General features: G+C 46.5%; 1 protein-coding gene and 1 long non-coding RNA gene across 7 annotated transcripts in view; one reads left to right on the forward strand and one right to left on the reverse strand.

The window, feature by feature from the left end:
- Positions 1 to 25,829, forward strand: part of IGSF9 (immunoglobulin superfamily member 9) — a 72,244-nt gene that overhangs the window by 17,626 nt on the left and 28,789 nt on the right. For 4 of the 6 annotated variants that reach the window (XM_082202707.1, XM_082202705.1, XM_082202709.1 and 1 more), the window contains exon 3: positions 185 to 379. In XM_082202707.1, the coding sequence (XP_082058833.1) occupies positions 185 to 379 (195 nt within the window). The remainder of the gene's footprint in view (positions 1 to 184; positions 380 to 25,829) is intronic. The other 2 variants (XM_082202708.1, XM_082202710.1) reach the window with 1 other exon arrangement.
- Positions 506 to 18,821, reverse strand: LOC309520893. Its single transcript, XR_014214470.1, has 3 exons — positions 18,408 to 18,821; positions 17,338 to 17,407; positions 506 to 1,592 (listed from the first exon to the last, which is right to left on the reverse strand). It is a non-coding gene; the product is annotated as an uncharacterized lncRNA (long non-coding RNA).

Here is a 25,829-nt window from a genome sequence, read left to right on the forward strand (position 1 = left end):
TCTGGACTAGAACTTTTAAAATTTTGGGAAGCCTTTTTTTCAAGGCTGCACGGAAAGCCTTTGTTTGCCTTTTTTGTAAACCACTTTAAGGGTTCCCCCCCCACACACACAATCAAGTGGTGTATAAATTCCATGGAATAAATAGAAAAAATAAAATAAAATGTGCTTTTGACTTTACCACCAGCAGGTACCCGTGAAGCAGAGCCCCGTGCTGTGATTGGCCGGACGGGAGAGAGCGCCATTTTGGGCTGCGACCTACTGAAGCCAGACGAAGCGACTCCTCCCCTCTATGTTATTGAGTGGGTGCGTTTTGGCTTCCTCCTCCCCATCTTTATCAAATTCGGCCTCTATTCCCCACGTGTGGATCCGGAGTACGTAGGTGAGTCAGCTTCGCTGCCTACCCTTCCTTTTATTATTATTGATTATTAACTTTATATGCCACTTACATGACAAAATGGCTTATACGGGGTTTACAAGTGAAAAAATCAATTATACACTTTGTACATTAATTGAAATATGAATTTATTTATTGCATTTTCTGCCAAGGTGCCCAAGTTTAAAATACTAAAAGAAATCATATGGAATGTAACATTGTGTATTCTTTAATATACGTTAAAACAATTTCCACAAAGCATTGAAAACACCTGCAATGAAAATATGCAATAAAAAAGCCAGATTAAAAGCGTAAAAATTAAAACAGTTAAAAACAATTACATCTGTAGCTTCAAGTTCAGAGGAATGCTTGCCTAAACAGGTGGGTCTCCAAGGGTTGGCAGCCTGCCAGTACTACTGATGGGGCCTCTCGTCTTTCAGTAGGGTGGGCATTCCACAGCACTGGTACCACCAGTTTAAAAGCCTGCTTCCATATTATCTCAATCTGATAATACCATGGCAGAACTAACTAGGTTCTGTTTCCTCCTCCTCTCCAAAAAAAGGAATGAAGTAGGGATGCAGAACTTCTGGTTCTTCAGATGTTGCTGAACTACAGCTCCCATCATCCCTGATCTCTGGCCATGCTGGATGTGGCTGATGGGAGTTGGAGTCCAACAACATCTGCAGGGCCACAGACTCCCTACTCACAATGTACTGGACTTTTAAAAACATCATTATTATTTATTAATTTATGACTTTGTTTTCACGTACGTCAAGGTGATTTTACAGAGCAAGTTTGTCCTGAAGAGCTTTAGTAGGGTTTTAGATTTTGATTGATAGAAGAAGCCAAAGGGGAACAGAAGGAGGCAGGACCAGTCAGGGGATCAAATCTAGACACTTGTTGGTTTTTTGGCATTTGATGAGTTTCTCATCTTGTTTTTGTGCACATCAAACCAAATTGTGACACACACAGTCTCAGCCAGAGCTGCAAACTTGAACAATAAGAAATGTGATCTGGTTATAACAAAACAAAACAACCCATACATTTTTGTTAACTAGTAAAAGATTTTGTCAAATGCTTAATAAAAAGGTAAAGGACCCCTGGATGGTTAAGTCCAGTCAAAGGCGACTATGGGGTGCGGCACTTTTCTTGCTTCAGGCCGAGGGAGCCGGCGCTTGTCCGCAATGCTCACGCTCCCATTGGTCCAGGTGGGAATTACCTGTAAGAAAATGAGGACATAAGGAGAGGCTGGCCAGTGACCCATCTAATCCAGCATCCTGCTCTCACAATGACCAGCTTGGAGGCCTTTGGGGAAACCAAAAGCAGGAACTGCTGAATGCAGCAGCCACTCTCCCAACCTGTTGTTTCCAGCATGGAGGGAGGACAAGCCATTGTAGCCAGTAGCCATTCCTCCCCACCACCCCCATGCTGTTGTTTAATCCTGCTTTAAAGACGTCCAAGTTGGTGGCTGTCACAGCCTCCACTGGAAGCAAAAACCTGTAGTTTTACTATGTGCCGTGTGAAGAAGTTCTGTCTTTTGTCTGTCCTGGAATCTTGCAACATTCAGCTTCATCGGATGTTCCCTGAGTTCCAGTGTTAGAGGAAAGTTTTCACCCTTTCTTTCCTATCAACTTCTTCCGCACCATGCATAATTCGGTGGCGTGGAGCTAGTATGCGTCTAACGCAAGGTACGCGGGAGGGACGCTTGGCTGGCCACGCAGAGTGACAGGTGGGGTTCCCTTGTCATGAGTTACCCACCCTACACTGTCTGATTTGATCAGAGACGGCGTGCAGATCCAACCACCCCCCATCACCCTGGGCTGCAGAGAGGTCTGTGCTACTGAGCCTGCAGTGGGGCGGGCGGGCGGGGATGCTGGCTCCCCAAGGGAAAGGGGCTTTGTATGCATCAATGGGTGCCTGCTGAAGCAAGGCAGGAAATGCCCCAAGCACAGTCTGCCCACCACCCACCCCTTTATTGACGGGCTGGTGGTGGTGAGTTGGGAGATGAGGAGATGAAGGGCTGGGCACACTTTTGCTTCGCACCCCCTGGGCTTGGGAGCAGGCACCGCTTTAATCCCTGTGTGCGAGAGAGACAGAGAAACTAGGAAGAGCTATTCGTATTGAAAATGCTTGCAATTTCTGTGATTTGTTTCCGTGCATTTGCTTGGGTCTTTTTGGGTAAGGCATTGGCCTGGACAAATGGTTTTTTTGGGGGGGACATTAGGTGTTTGTTCTGGAGTATATACTGGCTGAGGAACAAACTAGGCATGATGAGGCACTTAAAGATACAGAATTGCCCCTGGGGGGGGAGAGAGAGAGAAAAAAAAGAAAAGAAAAAAAGAAAAGAAAAGAAAGTTGCCGGACTACAAGTCCCATCATCTCCAGACCACTGGCTAGGGCTTATGGGAGTTGGGATGCCTTACAAAAAAACAACTCAACAACTTTGGGAATTTTCTAAATAAAAAGTCAACGATTTGTTTGAAATATGGCAACCCTAGAGTGAGGGGCCTAGCAGGCTATGGAGTCTTGCAGAACAGATATAACGTAACTACAGGTAGCCTAATGTGTTTATAATCATTTAATTGTATTACAACTTACTGAGCTGTACTACTTAACTGTACAATAACGCTGGACATATTTTCATTGCACCTGCAAGTAAGAGGACTAGAGGCTTACTTTTTAATCGAAAACAAGAATATTCAGGGAAGGAGCCTGGGCTATCCTGAAGGGGGCCAGATGGGAAGGAATTGTATTTCATCTATCACAGCCTTCCCCAACCTGGTGCCCTTTTGAGCTACAACTCCCATCAGCCCTGACCTGTTGTAATCCAAAACTTCTGGAGGGCACCAGGTTCGGAAAGGTTACCTGTCACTTTCACATGAAAGAGCAGCCCAAGAATTAAGCCTGGTGATTAGTTCACTGTTTAAAGCACTCTTATACCTCTTGTAAGAGTCATGGCCACTCTCAAAGAATCCTGGGAACTGTAGTTTGTTGCAGAACTATAAATCCCAGCACCCTTAACAAACATGAAACATTTGGGCTGTTCCTCAGGAGAGACTGGAAATAGTGAGGGACCCTCTTCAGTTCCTGAGGTCCTCAGTCCAGGGCCTGGCCTGACCTTACTGACCACTGCCACCATGCCTGACACAACAGCTCAGCGGCAGAACGCCTGCTTTGCATTCAGAAGGTCCCAGGTTCAATCCTCGGCCTCTCCACTTAAAAAAGGAGATGGGAAGTCTTTCCTCTGTCAGAGAGCCATTAACACAGGTGTAGGGAACCTCTGGGCCTTCAGATCTTCTCATGGAAGCATAGAATTGTAGACTTGGAAGGAACATCTAGTCCAACCCTCTGCAATGCAGGAATCTTTTGCCCAATGTGAGACTCGAACCCACTACCCTGAGATCAAGAGTCTCATGCTCTGTTTTTGCTGAACTGCAGCTCCCATCAGCCCCGGCAAGCATGGCCTATGGCCAGGGGTGAGGGGGGCGCAGTTCAGTAACATCTCGATCATCACAGGTTCCGTGCACTAGCCAAACAGACGCAACTGTTTGTTTTATTTAAGGTACTTGTACCCTGCCATTTGTGGCAAAGCCCTCCCAAGGCAACTTACAAAAGACTAGCCTGACTTTCTATCAAAGCAGCTTCCGAACTCCCCCTAACCCCACAGACGGCGATTATATGAGCAACCGGTGCCCTGCGATGCTCCCGCGAGGGGCTGCAGAGCAAGAGGATGCGAGCAAGGAGACGGAAGGAGCGGCTCTGTTGATGGGCTGGGAAAGAGAAGGGGCTGGGGCCTGGGCCTGCACAAAGGCCCTTTTCTTGGTGGGGGCACAAAGGTCAGATGGATGCTGCTTGCAGGCCCCTTTGTTTCTTTCTAATCTCCTAATCCTGCCTCGAAGCCTTGGCTGCTTGGCAGCTCCTGCTGGGTGGGGAAGCCCGGGTGGAGTGAGAGGTGGAGCAGGGGGTTGGGGGGTCTCTGGGAATGGAAAGCAAGCCCTGAGGGGGAGGTGTGTTTGTGTGTTTGTTTGTTTGTACACATGCATGCATTCTGACTACCCATAAGCATCTCTGCCCAACCACACCAGTGCTGTTTTGGGAGCTTTCCTGCCTAGACAGATCTTCTGTTAAGGCGCACAGAGGTTTTTGGAAGGAGACCTTTGGTTTGTGTGTTTGGCCTTTCCTGTGAGGTGGCAAGTGGCACCGCAGAGCAACGTAGAAAGTACACAGGCAGCTGCTTTAGGTAGAATCAGTCATCCTGTCTCACAATCTAGCTTCGCATTTTTGGTCTGGCAACAGCTCTCGTCTCTGTCTGGAGATGTCAGAGATTGAACCTGGTACTTCCTGTATGACGTGGCTCTCCTTTTAAAAATAACAACTCCAGTCCTTATGGATCTGAATCAAGGGCTGATTTTTGTTAACCAGACTATTGGTCCATCTCGCTCAGTTTTGTCTACACTGACATGGCCGCAGCCCTCCAGGGCCTCTTTCAACCTTGAACCTGGAATCTTTTATGCACAAAGCATGAGCTCTACCACTGATTGGTGGCCCTTCCCTGATGTGTGTCGTCTGCACAATGTGAGCTGTGCACTGTGATTTGCACACAGAAGGTGCCAAGTGCAATCTCTGGAGAGAATGTCTTTCCCACCACCCTGCTATGTGATCCTTTTAAGTGAAGGTTCCAGGGATTGAACCTGTGGTCTTCTGCATGGAAAGCAATGTGCTCTAAGACTGCACTGTGGCCCTTCAGATCTCAGCTGCTATGTTCATACTGAAGCAGCTTTTGTGCACCACCTGCTTCCTTCCAAAGGCTCTGAAAAGCTCTGCTTTCAAAAGAGCAAGGAGCTAGTCCTCAAGATACTTTTAAAAAATGAATTAAAAACCCACTGTATCTTGCAGGCTTCATTATTTGTCCAGCCAAAAGAAGCCTTGATATTAGTCAGTGTGTGTGTGTGTGTGTGTGTGTGTGTGTGTGTGTGTGTGGAATAGCAACTATGGATTTACTGAACTGTGTTTGTCTATTATCTGAACAATGCTACTTCTTGGGACTCTAAGCGTCACCCTGCTTCAGTCCAAAACTGGAAAAAACCCTATTGCTTTAAGTTTCTAGTCCTCAATTTACTTTGAAAAACTCATATATATATATATTGGTATGCTGTGGGCTAACAATCCCCATCCCCCCGCTTAAGCATAGTTTTTTTAGTTGATAGGTTCCAAAGGGTCATTGGAGCACAGGGCCTGGATAATTGTGTGTGTGTGTGTGTGTGTGTGTGTGTGTGTGTGTGTGCAAAAGTGTGTTCTGCCTTTTGCATGCTGTAATGTTCAGCCTCCGTGCTGGTGGGTCATTCCAAGGTTGTTCTCTGGGAGGGGATTTTCAGCCTAGCTATTAATTGGCGGCACTGGGGATTTGGAGATGGGGCTGCAGCAGCAGCAGCAGCCGTGGCGTAGGAGGGGGATGTTCTCCTATTGGGTATTTAAAGTGGGCCACTGGCAGATTCCCCTGGGAAGCCCGTCAGCCTTAATAAAAGTGGCTGCGTGGGCCACAGGATCTCCTGCTCTTTAATTAGAAGAAGAGAGCGATGTCTCGTGCTGGCTGGCTGGGTGTTATAATTATTACATATCAATAAGGTTTCTTACCTCACCTTCACCGTAAGGTGTCAAAGTAGGTGACAACAATAATGTACAAGAAAAACAAGTAAGATGGAACAGAATGGTGTAAATTCAGCAGAAGAGGTGGGTCCCTAAAAACAAAATCCCTTTAACGGTCAAAGGCCAGGGGGGAGAGGTGCATCTTCAGCATAGATGCTGGATGCTCTTCGGTTAGGAGGGAGTTCCGCAATTTAGGGGCTGCCACAGAAGAAGCCCATATTATCATAGAATCATACAGTTGGAAGGAACCCTGAGAATCATCTTGCCCAACCGCATGCAGTTGAGTTGCTTATGGGGATCGAACCTGTGACCTTGGTGTTATCAGCACCACACTGAGCTATCCAGCCTCTATCCTCTCCAGGCCCTCCATCCCCTGCACTTCTGAAGGTGGCAGATCTTCCAGTCTGGACATCGAGGTCCAGCTCCAAAGGCCTTCTGGAGGTTCCCTCACTGTAAGATGGGAAGCTACAGGAAACCAGGCAGAGGGTCTTCTCGGCAGTGGCGCCTGCCCTGTGGAACCCCCTCCTATCAGATGTCGAGAAGATAAACGATTATATGACTTCCTGTAGATACCTGAAAACAGCCCTGTTTAGAGAAGTTTTTAACGGTTGATTTTTCATTGCGCTTTTAACACTTTGTTGGGAGCTGCCCAGAGTGGCTGAGGCAACCCAGTCAGATGGGCAGCATATAAATAGCAATGTTGTTGTTGTTGTTGTTGTTGTTGTGATGGATGGATGGATGGATGGATGGATGGATGGATGGATGGATGGATAAACAGAAGTGGTGGCTGGTGCCTATTGAGGCAGGCAGGGCTGGAGCCCCACAGTAGTTGGAGCCAGAGCCAATGGCAAGCAGAGCCAACTGGTCCTAGTTTTCCCCCTTACTGAGTCCTGTAGTGGCAACCCTGAGACTGAGGAGGAAGAAGCTGGCAGGCAGTGCCAAGCCCTGGACCTTGATGCAAAGGCAGGCAGGTGGACACTGCCTAGGAGCACAATGAAGTCAATGGGGCAGATTCCCATATGGGAACTAATGGACCCTATCCACTGATTCACATGTGATTTAGCACTTTTGAACACCAATAAGTGAGCACCTTGGATTGCATATGTAAAGACTCCTGGTGGGGAGTGAAGTGAGGAGAATTCTTTTGTGTTCCTGTCATTCTTGTCCCCCAAAATACCTTCATTATCAACATCATAAAACTATTACTTATACCCCACCCATCTGACTGGAGACTGATAGGGATAAGGCTGCCAGTGGCTACTAGCCACAAGGGCTGTGTTCTCCTCCAGTGTTGGAGACAGTCTGTCCCTGAATGCCAGTTGCTGGGAATCGGAAAAAAGGAGTTTGTTCTTATGTTCCATTTGTGGGCTTCCCAGAGACATATTATTGGCCACTGTAAGAACAGGATGCCGGACTAGACGGGTCACTGGCCTGAGGCAGCAGGGCTGCTTTCACCCCCTTAACATCTTTCCACCATTCCAAGATGGCCTTGTGGGCCTGGCACAGCTATAGCATCCATCGGAATCTCCATGCCTTCCTTTCTGCAATGCCAGGGGGTTCGTAAAGCCCTGCTCTATTGGTCAAAAGACACGTAAAACTGTTGACATGCAGACACGCCCGCACCCAACTTGAGAAATGCTGCTTTAATTCTCCAGAGCAGGGAGGCCAACCAAGCCCTGGCACCTCACGTGGGATCGGGGTAGCCAACCTACCTGTCGCCCTCCCTATGTTGCCCTGCAACTCCCAGCATCGGCCAGTGCCGGCTGTGGCCAATGGGAGTAGGGAAGCCAAAAGCATCTCGGAGGGTTCACCCTGTGTGTGGAGTGGGGGGGGGGATCCTTCAATCTCTCCCAAACGCCCTTCTTCCAAAAGCTGGCAGGGCCTGTGGTGTGGGAAGCTCAGGGAGCGGGATGGTGTTCTGGACGGTTCCCATGGCAGCGGGCTGTCCGTCTTCAGCACTCCCTCGTGGTTTGTGGTGGGTGGGTGGTTTTTGGAGGTGAAGGAGAGGCCCACGGCTGGGGCCTGCGAGAGTGAAAGAGGTGGGTGGGTCTGCTGAGTGGAACAGCAGCCCCTTTATCTCTCTCTCTCTCTGTTTTCTTTTTCCTTTTGAACTGTCAAGGTCAGCCGAAAGGATTTCAAACTGTGTTGCCATGGTTCCCAGGTGGCCCTTTGCAAAAGCCTGAGGAGTCTGTTGGCAAGAGAGGCCTTAGGAGGCCTTGAGCCAGCATTGAACATGAGTGGCTGCAGCATTTTTAAAAAAGTTTATTATTGTTTATAAGTGTGCATGTGGTGTGTGTGTGTGTGTATCTCATATACATACACAGAGGGAAAGAGCCCTCATAAAATATCAATGTGGTGTACAGCAGTGTTGAAAGAAAGCAATCATTAAAACAGTGGTGAAGTGAGATGAAGAATGTGGATAATTTTTCCTCTGCCCTCTCTCATAACACTAGAACTTGCAGTGGCCACAGTAAAGTTGATTGGTAACAAATGCAGAACGCGGGGGGGGGGGGGAGAGTTCCATAAGTTTAACTTACGGAACTCTAGGCCGCAAGATGGGGTGATGGCTGCTGGCTTAGATGGCTTTATAAGTCGAATAGGCAAATGGCAGGAGGAGTTGGAGATGGTGGTGGGCTCTCCTTCAGTGGAGGTTTTTAAAAAGAAGTTTCTTGAGCTGTGATTCCTGCATTGCAGGCGGTTGGACCAGATGACCCTTGTGGGTCCCTTCCAACTCTACAAAACTCCCAGTCTCCTAGAGCAGACATGTCCAACCGGTCGACAGTGATCGACAGGTAGATCCCCAGGGTGATCCTGGTAGATTGTGGGTGATTGTGGTCGATCATGGGGTGAAATAAAGTGGGCAAGGAATGTCTTGCTGCCCCCTGGCGCTAGGTCCCTCCACTGCCGCAGCAGCAGCAAGGGAAGCTTGGCCAGGCAGCAATTGCAAGTAAGCGTGACGCGTGCGAGTGGCAGCGTAAGACAGGCTGGTGATCAATGTTTGGCACCCCCCCCCCAAAAAAAAAAACTTAAGAACCCTACCCCCACCCCCAACAAAGCTCAACAACTGTGGGCAACCCTTTACAAGAAAAGCTCAACAACTCTGGTCAATCTCCCCCTGCTTCCACCCACCCACCCCACTCACACTCCTCCTCCTTCCAATGACAATGGGTAGATCACTGCCAGTTTTTTTTACCTCTTGGGAGTTGGACATGCTTATCCTAGGGGATCCCCTGGACTGGATTCAAGTAAATAGCTGTGCTAGTGGGAGTAGTCACAATGAGTCGAGCTAATGCAATGAGGGCTTCCCACCCTCTTGTGCCATCCCCCAATTTGGCTCTGGGAGTGGTAGAAGAACCCCCAGAATGGAGTGGTTGGGGGGAGAGAAGATCATTCTGCCTGGCAAGCAGAAATCTTTGTTTCCTTAGCTCAGCAGCGTTGAGTTCCACTCTCTGATTTCCATTCCAGGAATGTGTTTGCTATTGCTTGGGCACTTGACTTGGGATTGGCCCTACCCCAGATTGTAAAACTCATTTAATAAGTTCATTTGAAGGGCAGGAAATTAGCTTCGGTTGGGATGGGCTGCAATTCTGAACACAGCAAACTGTTCACAAGCTCACATCCTGGTTTGGAACAGCCAACCCCCCCACCCCACCCCAGTGGCAGACACTTGCAGTGGTAGAATAGTCTGTTGTCATTCTGAACCACAGGTGTGAGGAATCTCACTCCTGAGCATAGCAAGGAGCAGGCAAGGCTAGAATATTGGGAATATTTGTGAACATCAGTTGCCTACCTGTAGTGAGAAGCAGTACAGCCCACTCTGCTGCCTTTGACTCCAAGCTGATTCAATCCAGGGTGTAATTCACCCTGACTGGAATGCAAGAGCATAAGAAAAGGATCCCTGCTGGATCAGGCCAAGGACCCATCTTGTCTAGCATCTTTTCTTCAAAGCACCCAAACTAGATGTCTATGGGAAGCCCACAAGCAAGACCTGAGTGCAGTGGCATGCTGCCTCCAACAGTGGAAGGAGAACATAGCCACTGTGGCTAAAGGCCTCGTCCTCCATGAATTTGTCTAAAGCTTTCCGAGTTGGTGACTGTCAATGCATCTTGCGGGAGCGAGTTTAGCTAAGTGCCATGTGAAGAAGTACCTCCTGTTGTCTGTCCTGAATCTTCCAGCTTCATACAGGCCTTTTCCACAGTCCTAGGAGCACCGTTTAACATAGACACATGCACACACATGCAAATAGCGCAGTCAAGGTTACTCCTGGTCTGCATTTCTTTCACACTGTGTTTATTTTCAGAGAGCAAATGGAGAGCTTTTGAAAACCAGACTTTCTCTCTGTTTACTTTCTTCCTGTTGGAGGTTGTAATTACGGGTGGGGTTGGGTCCATGGTCTTCTTTTTATGGGTGGTAATATTGACAGTCGTGGCTTTATGGCAGTGAGGCTGGCCAGCCTATTTGTTTATGCCATGTGAAGCAACCTAGAGATCTCTTGACTCCATCCCCCATCCTCTTCCCTGCAGGCTCCAGGTTTTGGGAGAGTCTTGGGGAAAGGGGCTCCCAGTGGGCGCACCTGGCTGCTGACATTGGAGACAGCCAAGGCATTGGCCATGCAAAGATCTGAGCTTCTCTCTGCCTTTTCTCAGACTGCTTTATTGAGAACTTCAGTCTGCCCCTGCTGCTCAGTAGGGACAATGGAAAAATTTGATTCAGTTCTCATCAAAAGGCATACTTAACCTACTTCGCAGTTCCCAAAACTATTGTGAACCAAAACATAGCCATCCTTTTGATATTCCCTTCTCTGAACTTTGCAATGCAATTCTCCAGCCAAGTAACAGGTGGGAAAATGCATACGCTAGGGTGAACTGTCTGGGAAAATGCATATGTGAGTAAAAATGGCATGCAAAGGTGCATTATATAAGAGGAAGCAGCTTTGCAAAAATGTGCACATTAATATACACAAAGTTGTGCATATGAGGAGACAGCCACACTATAAATGCTGCTGGATTTTCATGAGGACTTAAAAACAATCACAAACTGGTGTGTAAATGTGAAAACAGAACTTAGGACGAAAAATAAAAGCTAGAGAGGGACTGCTATTGACAGGTTTGCCCATCCAAATATCACTAAATTTGTCCATGGCAAGTCTACGTTTGTACACAACTTGTTCATGTGATGCCAGATTCTACATATCTTCTATCCATTTGTTAAAAGGAGCCCCATTTTTGTTCTTCCAGTTCATCAATACCAGTCTCTTTGCTATAGTTAAGGGCATGGGGATTCCCTTCATATTGTTCCTTTGTTAGGTGTATAATTCAGAAGGATATTTTCCTCTGCAAATTTAAGATTTCCCCCCATACAGTTGTGTTGATCCCTCTACTAAAAATTTGCCCATATAGGACATTGTAAGAACATGCGTTTTTAAGATGCATTGTCCCTATTACGTCTCCAGCAGCTAGATGTCTTAGATAGCCCTTTCAGAAACATGCATAAAGGTAAAGGGACCCCTGACCATTAATAATAATAATAATAATAATATTTTTTATTTATACCCCGCCCTCCCCAGCCAAGGCCGGGCTCAGCGCTCATCTCGCTTTATTGGCCGAGGGAGCCGGCGTACAGCTTCCAGGTCATGTGGCCAGCATGAGTAAGCTGCTTCTGGCGAACCAGAGCAGCACATGGAAATGCCGTTTACCTTCCCGCCAGAGCGGTACCTATTTATCTACTTGCACTTTGACATGCTTTCAAACTTCTAGTTTGGCAGGAGCAGGGACCGAGCAATGGGAGCTCACCCCGTCGCGGGGATTCAAACCGCCGACCTTCTGATCGGCAAGTCCTAGGCTCTGTGGTTTAACCCACAGCGCCACCCACGTCCCTCATAAACATGCATAATGCTTGTTAAAAGAAAAGGAAAGATGCAGAGATATGAAGCCACCTTTACACTGAGGCAAATTATTCATCCATAGAGGGTAGCAGCTCTCCAAATTCTTAAGGAGAGAAGGATCTTCCCCAACCCTGCTGGCTTACTAACTGGAGTTTCTGCGTCCTTCTGCATGCAGAGCGTGTGTTCAACCCCTGAACTTTATTGCCTTCCCTCAAAGTGGATGGGAGTTCTCAATGCTATACCAAACCCACCACATTCAAATCATCATTCCCAAGAACAGTTCAACATGCTTTCTAGCTGGAACTGAAATAAACTTGGGGGTTGACTTCTTCATTGTCAGAACTGACTTCTTAATTGGGCAGTACTTAATCTCCTTAAAAGCAAGAAAACCTAGGCAACTGTCTTAATACCGAGGTCAGAATATTTGTCCATCTAGCTCATTACTGTCTGCTTTGACTGACAGCAGTTCTCCAGGGCCTCTGGCAGCAACATGTCTTTCCCATCACAGCAATGGGAACAGCAATGACCTGTGAACGTCAGTTGAGCAGGTAAAGATGCTATTGAGCCAAAAAGTGGTTTGCAGCTTCTTATAACATTCGTGTAATTTGGAGATGATTCAGGGTGTTGAATGAGGCCTTGGGACATGGGTGCTCCTCCAGACAACCTGGTTTGCTTGCACAAAGCTTATGCTGTGGTTAGGCTATATTCTGCCTTTATTGAGCATTCACTCTGATGTGTTTGCAGGGAGGTTATATGCCAATGAGCATTATCCTGCATTTACCCATATGTCTTCCTGTTAGTTGTTAGTCATCCTACACTTTTCAATGCATTTCCCCATCACTTTCCAAAGTGCAGAAAGTCAGCACTGGTTGTCAGTTTGCTGCTGGGTGAAGTTCAGGGTTATTGCGTTAATTTTCAAAGCCTTAAAACAACTTGGCCCCAAAATGCCTGATTCCTTATGGACCATCTCCGTTGTCGAGGTCTTTGGATGGGGTACTTTTTGTGGTCCCACACACCTCTGAATTTCAGGTGTTATTTACCAGGGGACAAGCCTTTAGTGTGGCAGACCCCCATCCCCACCCCCTGTGGAAAACCTTGGCAATAGTGGTTCAGCAGGAATCATCCTTGTTTGCTTTTAGATATCTTAGGCAGAACCTGAGATCCTTTGCCAACCAGCGTTGCTCTCTTAATTATTTTTACTGTGCTTTTCTGTTCTGTTCTGTACTGTATTGTGATATTTGATATCTACATAAATGCAAGTAAATAAAAAAGTCAGTTTCTTTGTTGAAAGTGGATTTGTTGCACCAAGGCAACAGAAGGCTTTGATCCACTTTAATTGCACAAAGCTACATTTCTCAGTGTGCACTCAGATTCTTTCCACAAAATGCTGGCAGTCTAGAGGCACCTGAACTCTGGACTTGGCTGTGATGGGGTCAGAGCTGTCCTGATCTGAGCTCAGCGACGCTGTGTGGTATGAATGTGGAGCTGATGGGAGAAGCTTGCTGTGATGGGGTCAGAGCTGTCCTGATCTGAGCTCAGCGACGCTGTGTGGTATGAATGTGGAGCTGATGGGAGAAGCTTGCTTTGCAGTCTGAGGCCTGAGCTGAACCTCTTGTGGGGTGGTTACTGTGACAAATATCTGCCTGTCTCTTTCCCCTTTTCTTCCTCCTCCTCTTTCTTCTTCCTTTTTTCCGGGTCACCGGCTTTTAAGAGAGGCTTCTCAGCCCGACTGTCTGGCCACCCTTTTGATGCCCTCCTTGTTTAACAGCCACTTGTGGGAATCTGACTAGTTTGTTTGAGCCAAGGAGCTTGCTGGAATGTGCTATACATTCTTCTGCTGAGGCAGTTTAGCTGATTCTTTTCTTCGTTTGATTGGTATTATTTGTTTGTTTGTTCTCCTGTCCCAAGTTCGAAATGAAGGCGTGGGTGCATTGCTTGGAGAGGGGTATGTGTGTGTCCCTTGAGCCAATGTTGACCCTAGAGACTCCTGTGTTCAAAGCACTTTTTGTTGGGATCAACTGATTCCTCCCCTGTCTTTTCCAGACAGGGAAAGCTTCTCTTTTGATGCCGTGTCGCTGCAAAAATCAGCTGATCTGCGGGGCACCTAGGCATTTAGTTGTAGCGACTGAAACCCAGGTTTAAGATGGCATTTGGCTCCTAGCTTTTCTATCTCAGTTTCTAAAACTGTTTAAAAGGTGCTCCTTCAACACCTCCCTACAAGGCGATGGTCAACCGCATCCCTGTCAACATGGATTGTTGGAGTATACAAAATCTGGTACAGGTAACTTTGATCTTACACTTATTTAGCATACGTGTTCACAGCTTTACACGTTGCCAGAAAATAATATAAAAATAAATAAATGAAATTGTGCACACTGCGGGGGGGGGGGGCATGAAAATGGTACGTGTGGAGGAAAATTGGGCAGGATTGGTGGGGGAAACAGCTTGCAATCCCTGCAATCTTTGTGAGCAGAAGTGGCGATTGGAGAGATTGGTCAGAGGAGGCCACAGAGGCTTGTGGAAAGGTTTGGGGAGACAATGGAGGGTTTTGGAGTGCAGAGGAGGAGGTTTAGATTTCATAACAGCCCCCAAACGCAAGGCATCGTTGTCATCAGCTGCTGAGAAACTGAAGAGGATGAGTTTGGTTCCCACGCTGGAAGAGGTTAGCAGTTCCAGACTGCTTGGGGGATGGCATGTCTGCATGTGCTGTGGCGCACAAGTTCGTCCAGAACGAGTCCAACATCTGTGCTATTGGGTTGCACGAGGAGATTTGCGGGGCTATGGCAGCAAGCGTACCACTGACTGCAAAGATGACCAGTCAGGTGTGGGGTAAGGCTTTGGTGAAGATGGAGAAGGCACTAAACTTGTGACTGGAAGATACTGACCAGAAATGTGTTCCTGTGGATGGCAGCAGCTTGCACCAAAAGCCCCTATGACCACTTCAGACCTTCCACCACAAATGGGGACCAACCTCCCAAGAAATTTAAAGCTGCCCCAGGTTGGCTTAACAGCTTTAAGATCCGCTTCCACCTGAAGAATGTCTGATGAACAGGGGAGGCTACATCTGCAAACAAAGAGGCTGTAAAAAATGCATGACTAAAGTGGCTGTTGGATGACGAAGTATAGCTTCCAGAGCAAGTCTACATTGCAGGTGAGGCTTTTCTGGAGAAAATATCCAAACAGACTTACATTGCCAGAGCTGAAAAGCCAAGCCCTTGGCTTCAATGACGCAAAGGTTTAAGTGACTGTGCTGCTCTGTAGCATTGCGGCTGGACACTTAATAAAGCCTGGCTTGTTGTACAGGTCCCAATACACCTGTGCCCTAAAAGGCAAGAAAAAGAATCTGCTGGGTGACTTCTTCATAATATCTGGAATGGTTCTACAACTACTTCATTCCAGAGGTGAGGCGTGACCTTGAGGAGAAACAGCTGCAGTTGGCTTCTGCACACAATGGCCAATCTCCATGTAAGATGCAAGTTACCTGTACTGCGTATGGAAATGGGCATAGCCCTACGAGTCAGGAAAATAGGAAGCTGCCTTATACCAAGTCAGAACCTTGTTCCATCTGGCGCAGTGCTCTCTGCACTGACAGGCAGCAGCTTTCCAGGGATACTGCCAGGGATTGAACCCTGGGACCTTCCGTACACAAAGCAGGAGCCACGCCACTGGGTGGGTATCTGAACTGGATTTGAATTGATTTTATGTATGCGCTGTTGTCGTTTTAAACTGTTTTGGCATGCATATAATTGTTTTGTTTTATATACGCAATTGTTTTATATTTTTTTTACTATATTGTTATTGTAAATTGTTTCAGGATGCCTCATGGGAAATGATTCATAAATGAAATATGGTGATGATAGTGTTAAAAATAAATAAATAGCCAGCCCTCACGGAAGCCTCTGCTGGAATAGGAGAGCTTTTAGCTGGGCACTCTTCCAGCTCTACAATTCTATGATTCTAACTGACTACAGTGAAAAATATGGGCCCATAGACTCCGCTATTCAGTGGAAGTGGAAGTGTTTCCTGCCCCCTGCACCCGCAGGTTTGGGTGCAACCTGCAAATGACAAATATTTCCCCAGCTACTCAGTTAGGCACAGTGATTAGTTGATTTGAGAAATGCTCCCATGGCCCCACCATTGCTGAAGAGCATCTGTTACCTTGCAGGTGCAGTCTTTCCCAAAACTTCTCCCCAACCACTCATTTCTCTGCTCCCCACCCCTAAGCACCACCCTTCTTCCCAGCGCCTTCCACACCTCCTGTGCAACCCGGCAGTGGCTAAGCATAGTGGGGTGGAGGGCAGGCCATTCTACCTTTGTATGCCTTTTGAAAGGGCCGTTGCTAAGCAATGGGAGGTTGCCGGTTGCTAAGGCCACTTGATGGGTTTTCGTTAACTGCCAAAGACCCTCTGGTGATTGAAGGGAGGGGAGGGGTGCTGGGCAAGGCAGGCAGCCTGGCTGGCTGGCTTCAGAGAGAGGGGCGGAGGGGGCCAGGACTGCGCCCTCCTAATTAAACTCCATCAACTGGGCTTAATCTATTGTTCCAAAGGCATCTTTGTTCAGAGGGGAGAAGGCCATTCCCTTGGGTGGAGTAGGATCTGGATCTGGGAATCCAAGCAGTGAGAACCTAAAGGAAGTCCTGCTGGATCAGGCCAAGGGCCCATCTAGTCCATCATCCCGTTCTCACAGGGGATAGGCAAAAACCTATGGGAAGCCTGGAAGCAAGATACACTTCCTCGGGCATCCTTCCACCTAGGTCTTCCCCATTTCCAGGCATTGGGAAGCTTGGAGCAGCTGCCTTTTAACTAATGCCTTAACCTGTGCAAAGTCAACCATGTGGAAACTGGTATTGCTTCCAGGAAGGAATTAAAAAATAAGGATTTCCATTCTGGATCAGAGCTGAGATCCATCAGCAGTTAGTCAGCCAGTCTCTGTCCCAACCACCACCACCCATTTTGGTGTTTTCTACACTTTGAACACTTGGGTGCCCTGTTTTTTTCTGAATTGGAATTGAGACACACTTCGCTCTAGGAGAGAGTCAGGCCCAGCATCGTCTCACAGTCCCCTTGGACAGATCCTGGTACCCCAGAAGTGCCCACCTAGCTCTGATGGCTGCCTCCAGTCTCCTGTAGAAGAGTTAGAGCCCCTCCAGATTGTGTATTCATAACAATTTGTGCTTGTTGTGGTATATGCAATCCCACTTTCAGTGTTGTTTGCGCCTGCAAAATCTCTGAGGCAGAGATACGGCTTTGTTTCCAATTTGCAAGCCCTGTAACTTCCTGCTAAAATCCTGCAATGCAAATGTTCTGGGTTTGTTGGGGAAGGCAGAATGATGTCCAGTACAAAACTCATCTATGGAAAAATCTACCACCCTGGAAGTTGAAGTTGAAGTTGAAAAGTGTCCCCGGATTAATTGAAAAAAATCTGGTAACCTTACCTTAGGCTCTAGCCATTGCCATAACGGCTGCCATTTTGTTTTTACCTGTATGTCGTGCAGGTCTGGAGCACTGTGGGAAAAGAAGGTGGCAGCTGCCAATTAGGACTGCTGTTTCTTCACGCACGTACATACGCAATGCCCTGGATTGGAATGGTGTCCAAAATCAGGGGGCTGTGATTGGCCTGGTATGCTTTAATAAGAGGACATGGGATGATGTCCTTGGAATGATTTCTTTCAGCATTTGCGTGTTCATCCGTTGCAGACCCTTTACATCCAGGTTATCAAGTCTGTGGCAGGGGGTCAGGCTGGCCAACTCTTGGGGGCTTCTAGGGGCATAGTGCATGATGCCTGCACTGTCATTGTGTGTGTTGGGTCTGTGCCAAATGCCTGCAGGGTTGCTGAGCCGATTACAGGTCTGATAATAGCCCTGGGGCAGGATTAGGCCGGTTGTGGTCACTGCTTCCTTAAGTTTCTTATCCTCCCCGCTCCATCGTCAAAAACAAGCTATGCCCAGTTCCTAGCCAGGAAACCCCTCTTGCCCTGTCCCTTGTGGCTGTACCACTTACTGGTGGAATAGGGAGGTCAAATTGCAATTCCTACGAAGTTCCCAAATGCCCAGTCATGTTCCATCATCTACTTTAGACTGTCTCCTTAGCCAACTTTCCCCTGCAAAGTTTGTCATCCAGAACCACTGCTGATATACAAGGGTGGCCTGGTGAGTTACTACTGCCAAACCCATTTGGGGGAACAGCAGGGGTGATTTTCTCCTCATTACTCATATCTGCAAGTTTCTGATTAGTTTAGATTTGAAAGCATCTCTGTCTCTTTTTCAGGCCAAGCGGCTTACAATGATCCAAAGCACAACAATAGTCTGCAGCTGCTTTTCTTTTTCCTAATCCTGAAAATAAGTCAACGTATATTAAATATTACTGGGGGGGGGTCTTTATAAAATCACAAATTGCAGGCCATGACAGCAAAAATATAAGAAGCCAAAGATTTAAAACATGTTTTAAAAATTGTTGACGGTTCCCTCAAAGGCTTTGCCTTCCACTCTTTTCTAAAAGGCCTACCTCTTATCCCTCCTTGAGGCCTTTTTCTTTCTTTCTGGCCTTTGACTCCAGAGCCCTTAATCCTGTTCTTGACAGTAACTACCTAAACTATGTGGTTTTTTTCTCTCTCAGCTCCAGCAATCATTTTTCAGGGTGTCTCAGAGTAGGCACCCCTCTGAGTAGAATAAGGGCCCCCAAAGGCATTAGACTGGATCGCTTACCGCAATTTGAAGCTAGTGAAGTAATACACTTTACCTTCTAAAGGCTGCAATGTAAAACTAACCTCCCCCCCCCCCCGCAATAATTTGTGCGTCTCCCTAAGTTTTCTTCCCACTTTGTATCTTGAATAGTACAGTCCTTGGGGCAGGGACCCGTCTCTTTTGTTAATGCCATTCTACAAGGTGCCATGGGTGTGATGAAATTATGATTATGGTAATTGCATTATTATCTTTTTTTTTTATAATAATTTTTATTACATTTTTTTACAGAAATAACAGAACAGTCAAAGAGTAAAAAGAAAAGATAAAAAAAAGGGAATAAAAAAGAAAAGAAACACAACCACTTCAATGACTTATTTCAAGTTTCCATTGGACTTCCCCCGTCCCCCGCACAATGCATTCTTAACAATAAATTTATCAGCAAATTATACCCTTATTTCGTGTATTTCTTTATATTTTCAATTGCAGTTTAGATTTAAATCTCTTGGTCACCATATACTCTAAAAATATACCATAATATCGTTTTTACCCATTTAAATCTTGGTTCTTTCATAAATCTTATCAAATTTCATAAATATTCAAGTTTCGTTACTGGAGCTAAATTCCCAATCATACGACATCTTATGTTTCATATAACTTATAATACTTTTGCAAATAGTCTTTGAATTTTTTCCAGTCCTCCTCCATTGCTTCTTCTCCCAAGTCCCGGATCCTTGCAGTCATCTCGGCTAGTTCCATGTAGTTCATCAATTGCGAGTGCCAGTCCTCCAGTGTGGGCAAATCTTGGGTCTTCCAATACTTGGCGATAAGAATTCTTGCTGCAGTTGTAGCATACATAAAAAAGGTTCTATCCTTTTTAAACACCTTCTGGCCGACAATGCCCAGAAGGAAGGCCTCTGGTTTCTTAGGAAAGGTGTACTTAAACACCTTTTTTAACTCATTGTAGATCGTTTCCCAGAAGGCCTTCAGTCTTGGGCAAGTCCACCAGAGGTGAAAGAATGTCCCCTCAGCTTCCTTACATTTCCAACATTTGTTATCGGACAAATGGTAAATCTTAGCTAACTTAACCGGGGTCATGTACCACCTGTATACCATCTTCATAATGTTTTCTTTCAAAGCATTACATGCAGTAAATTTCATACCGGTGGTCCATAACCTTTCCCAGTCTTCAGACATAATATTATAACCAATGTCCTGGGCCCATTTTATCATTGCTGATTTAACTGTCTCATCCTGAGTGTTCCATTTAAGCAGCAAGTTATACATTCTCGATAATAACTTGGTCTTTGGTTCAAGCAATTCTGTCTCAAGTTTCGATTTTTCCACCTGGAAACCTGTTTTTTTGTCTAACTTAAAAACCTCATTAATTTGGGCATAATGCAGCCAATTTTGCACCTTATCCTTTAATTTTTCAAAGCTCTGCAGTCTCCAATTGCCTCCAATGTTTTCTATTATTTCCCAATATTTCGGCCAGTATGCCTCCATATTGGTTGTTTTCCGAGCTTTGGCCTCTATTGGTGAAATCCACCTCGGAGTTTTACTCTCCAATAAGTCTTTATATTTTTTCCAGACCATATATATTGCTTTTCTGACAATATGGTTTTTAAACATTCCATATGATTTACCCTTGTCATACCACAAATACGCATGCCAACCTAACGAATTGTTAAAGCCTTCCAGATCTAGGACATCAGTGTTTTCTAGTAAAATCCAATCTTTCATCCAGCAGAAGGCCGCCGCTTCATAATATAACCTTAAGTCCGGCAGGGCAAACCCCCCTCTCTCTTTTGCATCAGTTAATATTTTAAACTTTATTCGGGGCTTTTTGCCCTGCCAGACAAACCTAGAGATATCCTTCTGCCACTTTCCAAAGCATTCCACTCTGTCCACAATCTGCAGGGCCTGAAACAAAAACAACATCTTTGGCAAAACGTTCATCTTTATAGCTGCAATTCGGCCTAACAAGGATAATTTCAGTCTTGACCAAATTTCTAAATCTTTTTTAACTTCTAGCCAACATTTCTCATAATTGTCTTTAAATAAATTCAAATTCTTAGAAGACAGATTCACCCCCAGGTATTTCACTTTTTTAACAATGTTTAGTTCTGTCTCTTTCTGAAACCCTTCTGTTTCCATAGCCGTCAGATTTTTCCCTAACACCTTAGTTTTTTGCTTGTTCAGCTTAAAACCCGCCACCCGACCAAATTTCTGGATCAGATCCAAAACTCTTTTTGTACTGGGTTCTGGCTCCTGTAGTGTTAAAACCAGATCATCTGCGAATGCTTTCAGTTTATATTGTTTCGCTCCGACCCGTATTCCTTGTACCTGCCGATCCTCCCTTATCATGTTCAGCAAAACCTCCAGGACTGAAATAAACAGTAAAGGGGATAGGGGGCACCCCTGGCGTGTTCCTTTTTCAATATGAAGTTCTTCTGTCACCACATTGTTCACTATCAACTTAGCTTTTTGTTCAGAATAGATTGCCTCTATTCCGTTCTCAAACCCCCTTCCCACTCCCATCCCTTCCAAGTTTTTCTTCATAAATTTCCAAGAAATATTGTCAAAGGCCTTCTCCGCATCAATAAAAATTAACACTGCTTTGGTGTTAATATTTGTTTGTAAAAGTTCCAGAATATCGATAATATTCCTGGTATTATCAAACAAATGTCTACCTGGGAGAAAGCCTGCTTGGTCCTTATGGATTACTTCATTTAATACTTTTTTCAATCTGTTAGCCAAAACATCCGCAAATATTTTGTAATCCACGTTTAGGAGTGAGATGGGGCGGTAGTTCTTAAGTTGAGTCTTTTCAGTTTCCACTTTAGGTATCAGTGTGATGAATGCTTCTTTCCACGTATCTGGTGCCTTCCCTCCCCCCATAATCTGGTTGCAAACCTCCTCTAGTGGTTGTATCAAATAGTCTTTTAATGTCCTATAATACTTGGAGGTGAGTCCATCCGGTCCTGGAGATTTGCCCAACTGCATGTTCTGAATGGCATCCTCAATTTCCTGTTGTGTTATTTTGCAGTTCAAGATTGATCTCTTCTCTTGAGATAGTTCTGGAAGGCCATTTTCTTTCAAAAATTGTTCTATCTTGGCTACATCCTCGGATCCTTGTGTGTATAGTTTTTTAAAATATTTCTGGAAGCACTTTCTAATTTCTAATTAATTGCATTATTATCTAAACTAATTTATTGCAGCTGCTGATTAAGTGCATTGAAAGGCAGATTTTGTTTTTCATGTTCAGGAATAGCAAGCACTAGGACAATATTTACCTTCATATCTGCTTTTGCTTTATTGTATTAAAAATAAAACACTGGGGGTTGTTTGTATGTTGCCTTTTTTCTTGGGGGGGGGTGTTGTAAAAGGAACAAGTTCCTAGCCGCTGAGATAGAGGGAAATGCTGAGATCTCAGAAGTGAGACGTGTTACTAATAGGGTTGCCACCTTTGGTCAGGAAAAATAAAGAACAGGTCGGGAGGGGAGAATTGGGGGGCTGAAAATTTCTTTATTCACCATCACCTTTGCAAGGAAGGAGTTTTGGGGGCAAATGCCCTCGTATTTGAGCTGCTACGCTGCACTCTGTGATTTCTTTTCCTTCCAATCGGGGTTTGTATGTGTGCAGAATTATAAATTAGCATCATTGGTTCAGAACAAGCATCAAACTAAAAGCCCAGTGGCTCTTGACTCTCTGCTGATCCGCATCCCCCTCGCTGTTCCGCAGGCCTCCCTGTGGCCAGCCCTGCAGGGGAAGGCGTTGGCTGTATCCATTGTTAGTCCTACACAGTACAGACCCATTGAAAACAATGGACACGCCTAATTCAGGTCCATTAATTTCTGTGGCTCTAATCTGAGTATAATTTAGTTGGTCGCAACGCATTGTTGCAAAAACAGACTCTCTGGGTGAGTGGCTTTGATATGTTTTGCTTTGCATTGGCTTCTCTGCCCTCTCCCGATTTCAGTACGTTAATTGATTTTTTTTCTTAATTGAAGGCCAGTTTCCTAGTGGCAAAATTAGCTCTTTAAAACTTACTCTGTCCCAATGTAAATCAGTATGGTTGGAACCATCCAGTTCCAGCTGGTCTTGGCTGCAATGGGCACTGAACTGGCCGCATAGATATTCCCACCATTGCTCCAAGGAGCTCAAGGCACAGTGCGTGGTTCTCCCTACCCCTGTGGGGTAGGTTAGGCTGAGAGCTGTTGTGTAGCCCAAAGTCACACTGGGAGCTTAATGGCCAAGTGGAGATTTCAACCCTAGTCTCCCAGGTCCTAGTCCAACTCTCTAACCACTCCACCACACTGCCTCATAGGTGATCTGCTGCTCTAGCACCCCTGACGTGTGCCCCTCCAATTTCTTCCTGAAAACTTCTAATAACGGGGAGTTCACCTGTTTCAATGCCTAGCATCTCATAGCATGAGGAAGTTTTCCTCTGAGCAGACAACACATTCAGTTGCATCCAACTAAGTGCTACTCAGAGCTGACTCTTTGAAATTAATGAGCCTATGTCCATTCTTTTGCAATGGAACTACTTGGACTAACGTTGGATGCAACCCGTTGAAATTAATAAGCCTAAATTAGTTATGTCCTTTAATTCCAATGGATCTGTTCTGAGGATGACTGATGTTTCGTACAGCCTACCATTGCCTCTTTGAGGCTCGAAGGAGGGAAGCAGTTTGGAGGAGACGGGGCAGCGGCATGGAAAAAAAGAGACCCACTTAGTTTCTCCTTAAGGACAAAGCCCTTTTGAAGTGTGGGGGTGGGGGGAAGAGTCCGTGGGGCACATATCCAACCCCCTCCCCTCAGCATGGCACTCTCGCTGGCCTCCTTTTTCCAACTCTCCATCCCTCCTGCCCGTTGGGGAGGGGGGGAGACACTGTGTAACACTTAATGTCTGTTGAATTGACCCCTGACCCAGCATCGCTGCCCGGGCCTAGACTCCAGCTTTTGTTTTCCGTGGCGGTTCCCACAAAAGCAAACGGTTCCTTCCCAGCGTCATGGTCCCAGCTGGGCAGGGAGAGAGAGAGGGGAAGGGGGCATCAGCAAGGGTGGTCTTCTCAGGACTTCCTGAGAGAGCGGGAAGTAGGCTCTCAAGCCCGTGCTGGCCCAAGACATTTTGCTGCCTGAGGCAAAGGATGTGAAGGGCCACATGCGGAAGCTGACTGGACCGGTTGCTGGATCGGCCTAGTCATAGTCCAGCATTCTGTCTTCAGAGAGGCCAACCAGATGACTATAGGAAGCCCCACAAGCAGGACCTGGGTTCAAGAGCTCACTTGCGATTCCTACCAACTGTGGTATTCAGGGGCCTACAGACTTCCAACAGTGGAGGGAGAACATAGCCACTGTGGCTTGTAGCCATTGTCAGCCCAGCAACTTTTACCTTTCTGAATTTGTCTAATCCTATAAGAAAATAAGGGGACGCGGGTGGCACTGTGGCTTAAACCACAGAGCCTAGGGCTTGCCAATCAGAAGGTTGGCTGTTTGAATCCCCGCGACGGGGTGAGCTCCCGTTGCTCAGTCCCTGCTCCTGCCAACCTAGCAGTTCGAAAACATGTCAAAGTGCAAGTAGATAAATAGGTGCCGCTCCAGTGGGAAGGTAAATGGCATTTCCATGCGCTGCTCTGGTTTGCCAGAAGCGGGTTAGACATGCTGGCCACATGACCCGGAAGCTGTATGCCGGCTCCCTCGGCCAATAAAGCGAGATGAGCGCCGCAACCCCAGAGCCGTCCACGACTGGACCGAATGGTCAGGGGTCCCCTTTACCCTTTATTAGAAAATAAGAATAGCCCAATGTGGCCCATCTAGTCCAGTATACAATTCTCCGCACTTGTGATTCCCAGCAACTGGTATTCCCACTGCACTCCCTCCCTGGAAGCTGTAACTGGGGGGGGGGGGGGTTCCTCAGGAAAACAGCATGGATAAAGGAGGTTAGCGTCACCTCTGGCTACTCCCCACGGCTGCTTTTGACTTGTGTCTGTGAGTGGATGTCAAAAGCACATTTAAAGTAACTTAGAAGCAGGGAACGGATTCAGAACGTTGGTGCATCTAACTCAGTGTCTCCTGCTCTGACTGGCAGCAGCTCTGCGGGATTTCAGGCAGCTTTTCCCAGCCTTACCAGGGAACCCATGCATGAGGCAAATGCTCAACCACTGAGCTATGGTTCTTCTTCTAAAATAAAGTAGGGTTCCAGTCCTCATGGTTGTAAATAAAGGACTGCTTTAGGTAGGAACATAAGGCAGTATGTACTGAAACAATACAAGGCAGCAGAGTCGGGTCATTGGTCTATCTAGTTCAGTATTGTCAACACTGACTGGTAGCAGCCTCTACAGGTTTTCAGACAGTGAGTCTCACTCTGTCTTGCCTAGAGATGCCAAGAATCAAACCTGGGACCTTCTACATGCTCTTAGCTGCAGCTCTTTTATCTTAGGAAGTTGCCTTATACAGTCCATTGGTCCATCAAGTTCAGGGGTCTGCAGCCTTTAAGACAAAAAGAGCCACTTGGACCCGTTTCTGAAGGGAAAAAAAACTGGGAGCCGCAAAACCACTGCATCATTTAAAACAAATATATCTCCGGAGCCGCGATCTGACAGCGGGTGGGAAGGTGACGTCGGGACGGTGCATGACTAACGCATGCACCGCCCCCATGTGACGTCACAGCCAGTACAGCGCCCGCCACAGTGGGGAGTGTCGGGGCGCACAATGCGCCTCCTCCCCTCGCTAGTATCCGCCCCGGAGCAGCAGCAAAGATGTAAAAGAGCCACATGTGGCTCCGGAGCCTTGGGTTGCAGACCCCTGATCTAGTTCAATATTGTCTATACTGATTGGCAGTGGCTCTCCATGGTTTCATACAAGGAGTCTTTCCCAGCCCTGCCTAAAGATGTCAGGGATTGAACCTGGGACCTTCTAAATGCGAAACAAACCCAAAGTTGTTGTTGTGGGTTTAAAAAGAAACAAACCCTTCCATATTTTTATGTGCTTCTGAAATGCTCTGGTTGCAGCCAGTGGGTATGCTGCCACATCTGCTCTATTTGTATTTGGTGAGCCCTTATTCTGGATTTTCATAAAGTACTCTGTTCCTTTACCGGTTCTTGGGACTTCCAAATGCAAGTTGGACCTTTAACAAAACCTTGCAGCATGAAGTGCTCCTGTTCAGAGTTCAAGGCAGAGAGCCATGCCCTTTTCCAGGACACTCCATTCCCCCTCCATAGTCATTCAGCATTCTGCACCT

This window comes from Podarcis vaucheri (genome assembly GCF_965113315.1).
Source record: "Podarcis vaucheri genome assembly, chromosome: 16".
In the NCBI taxonomy this organism is placed as follows: Eukaryota; Metazoa; Chordata; class Lepidosauria; order Squamata; family Lacertidae; genus Podarcis; species Podarcis vaucheri.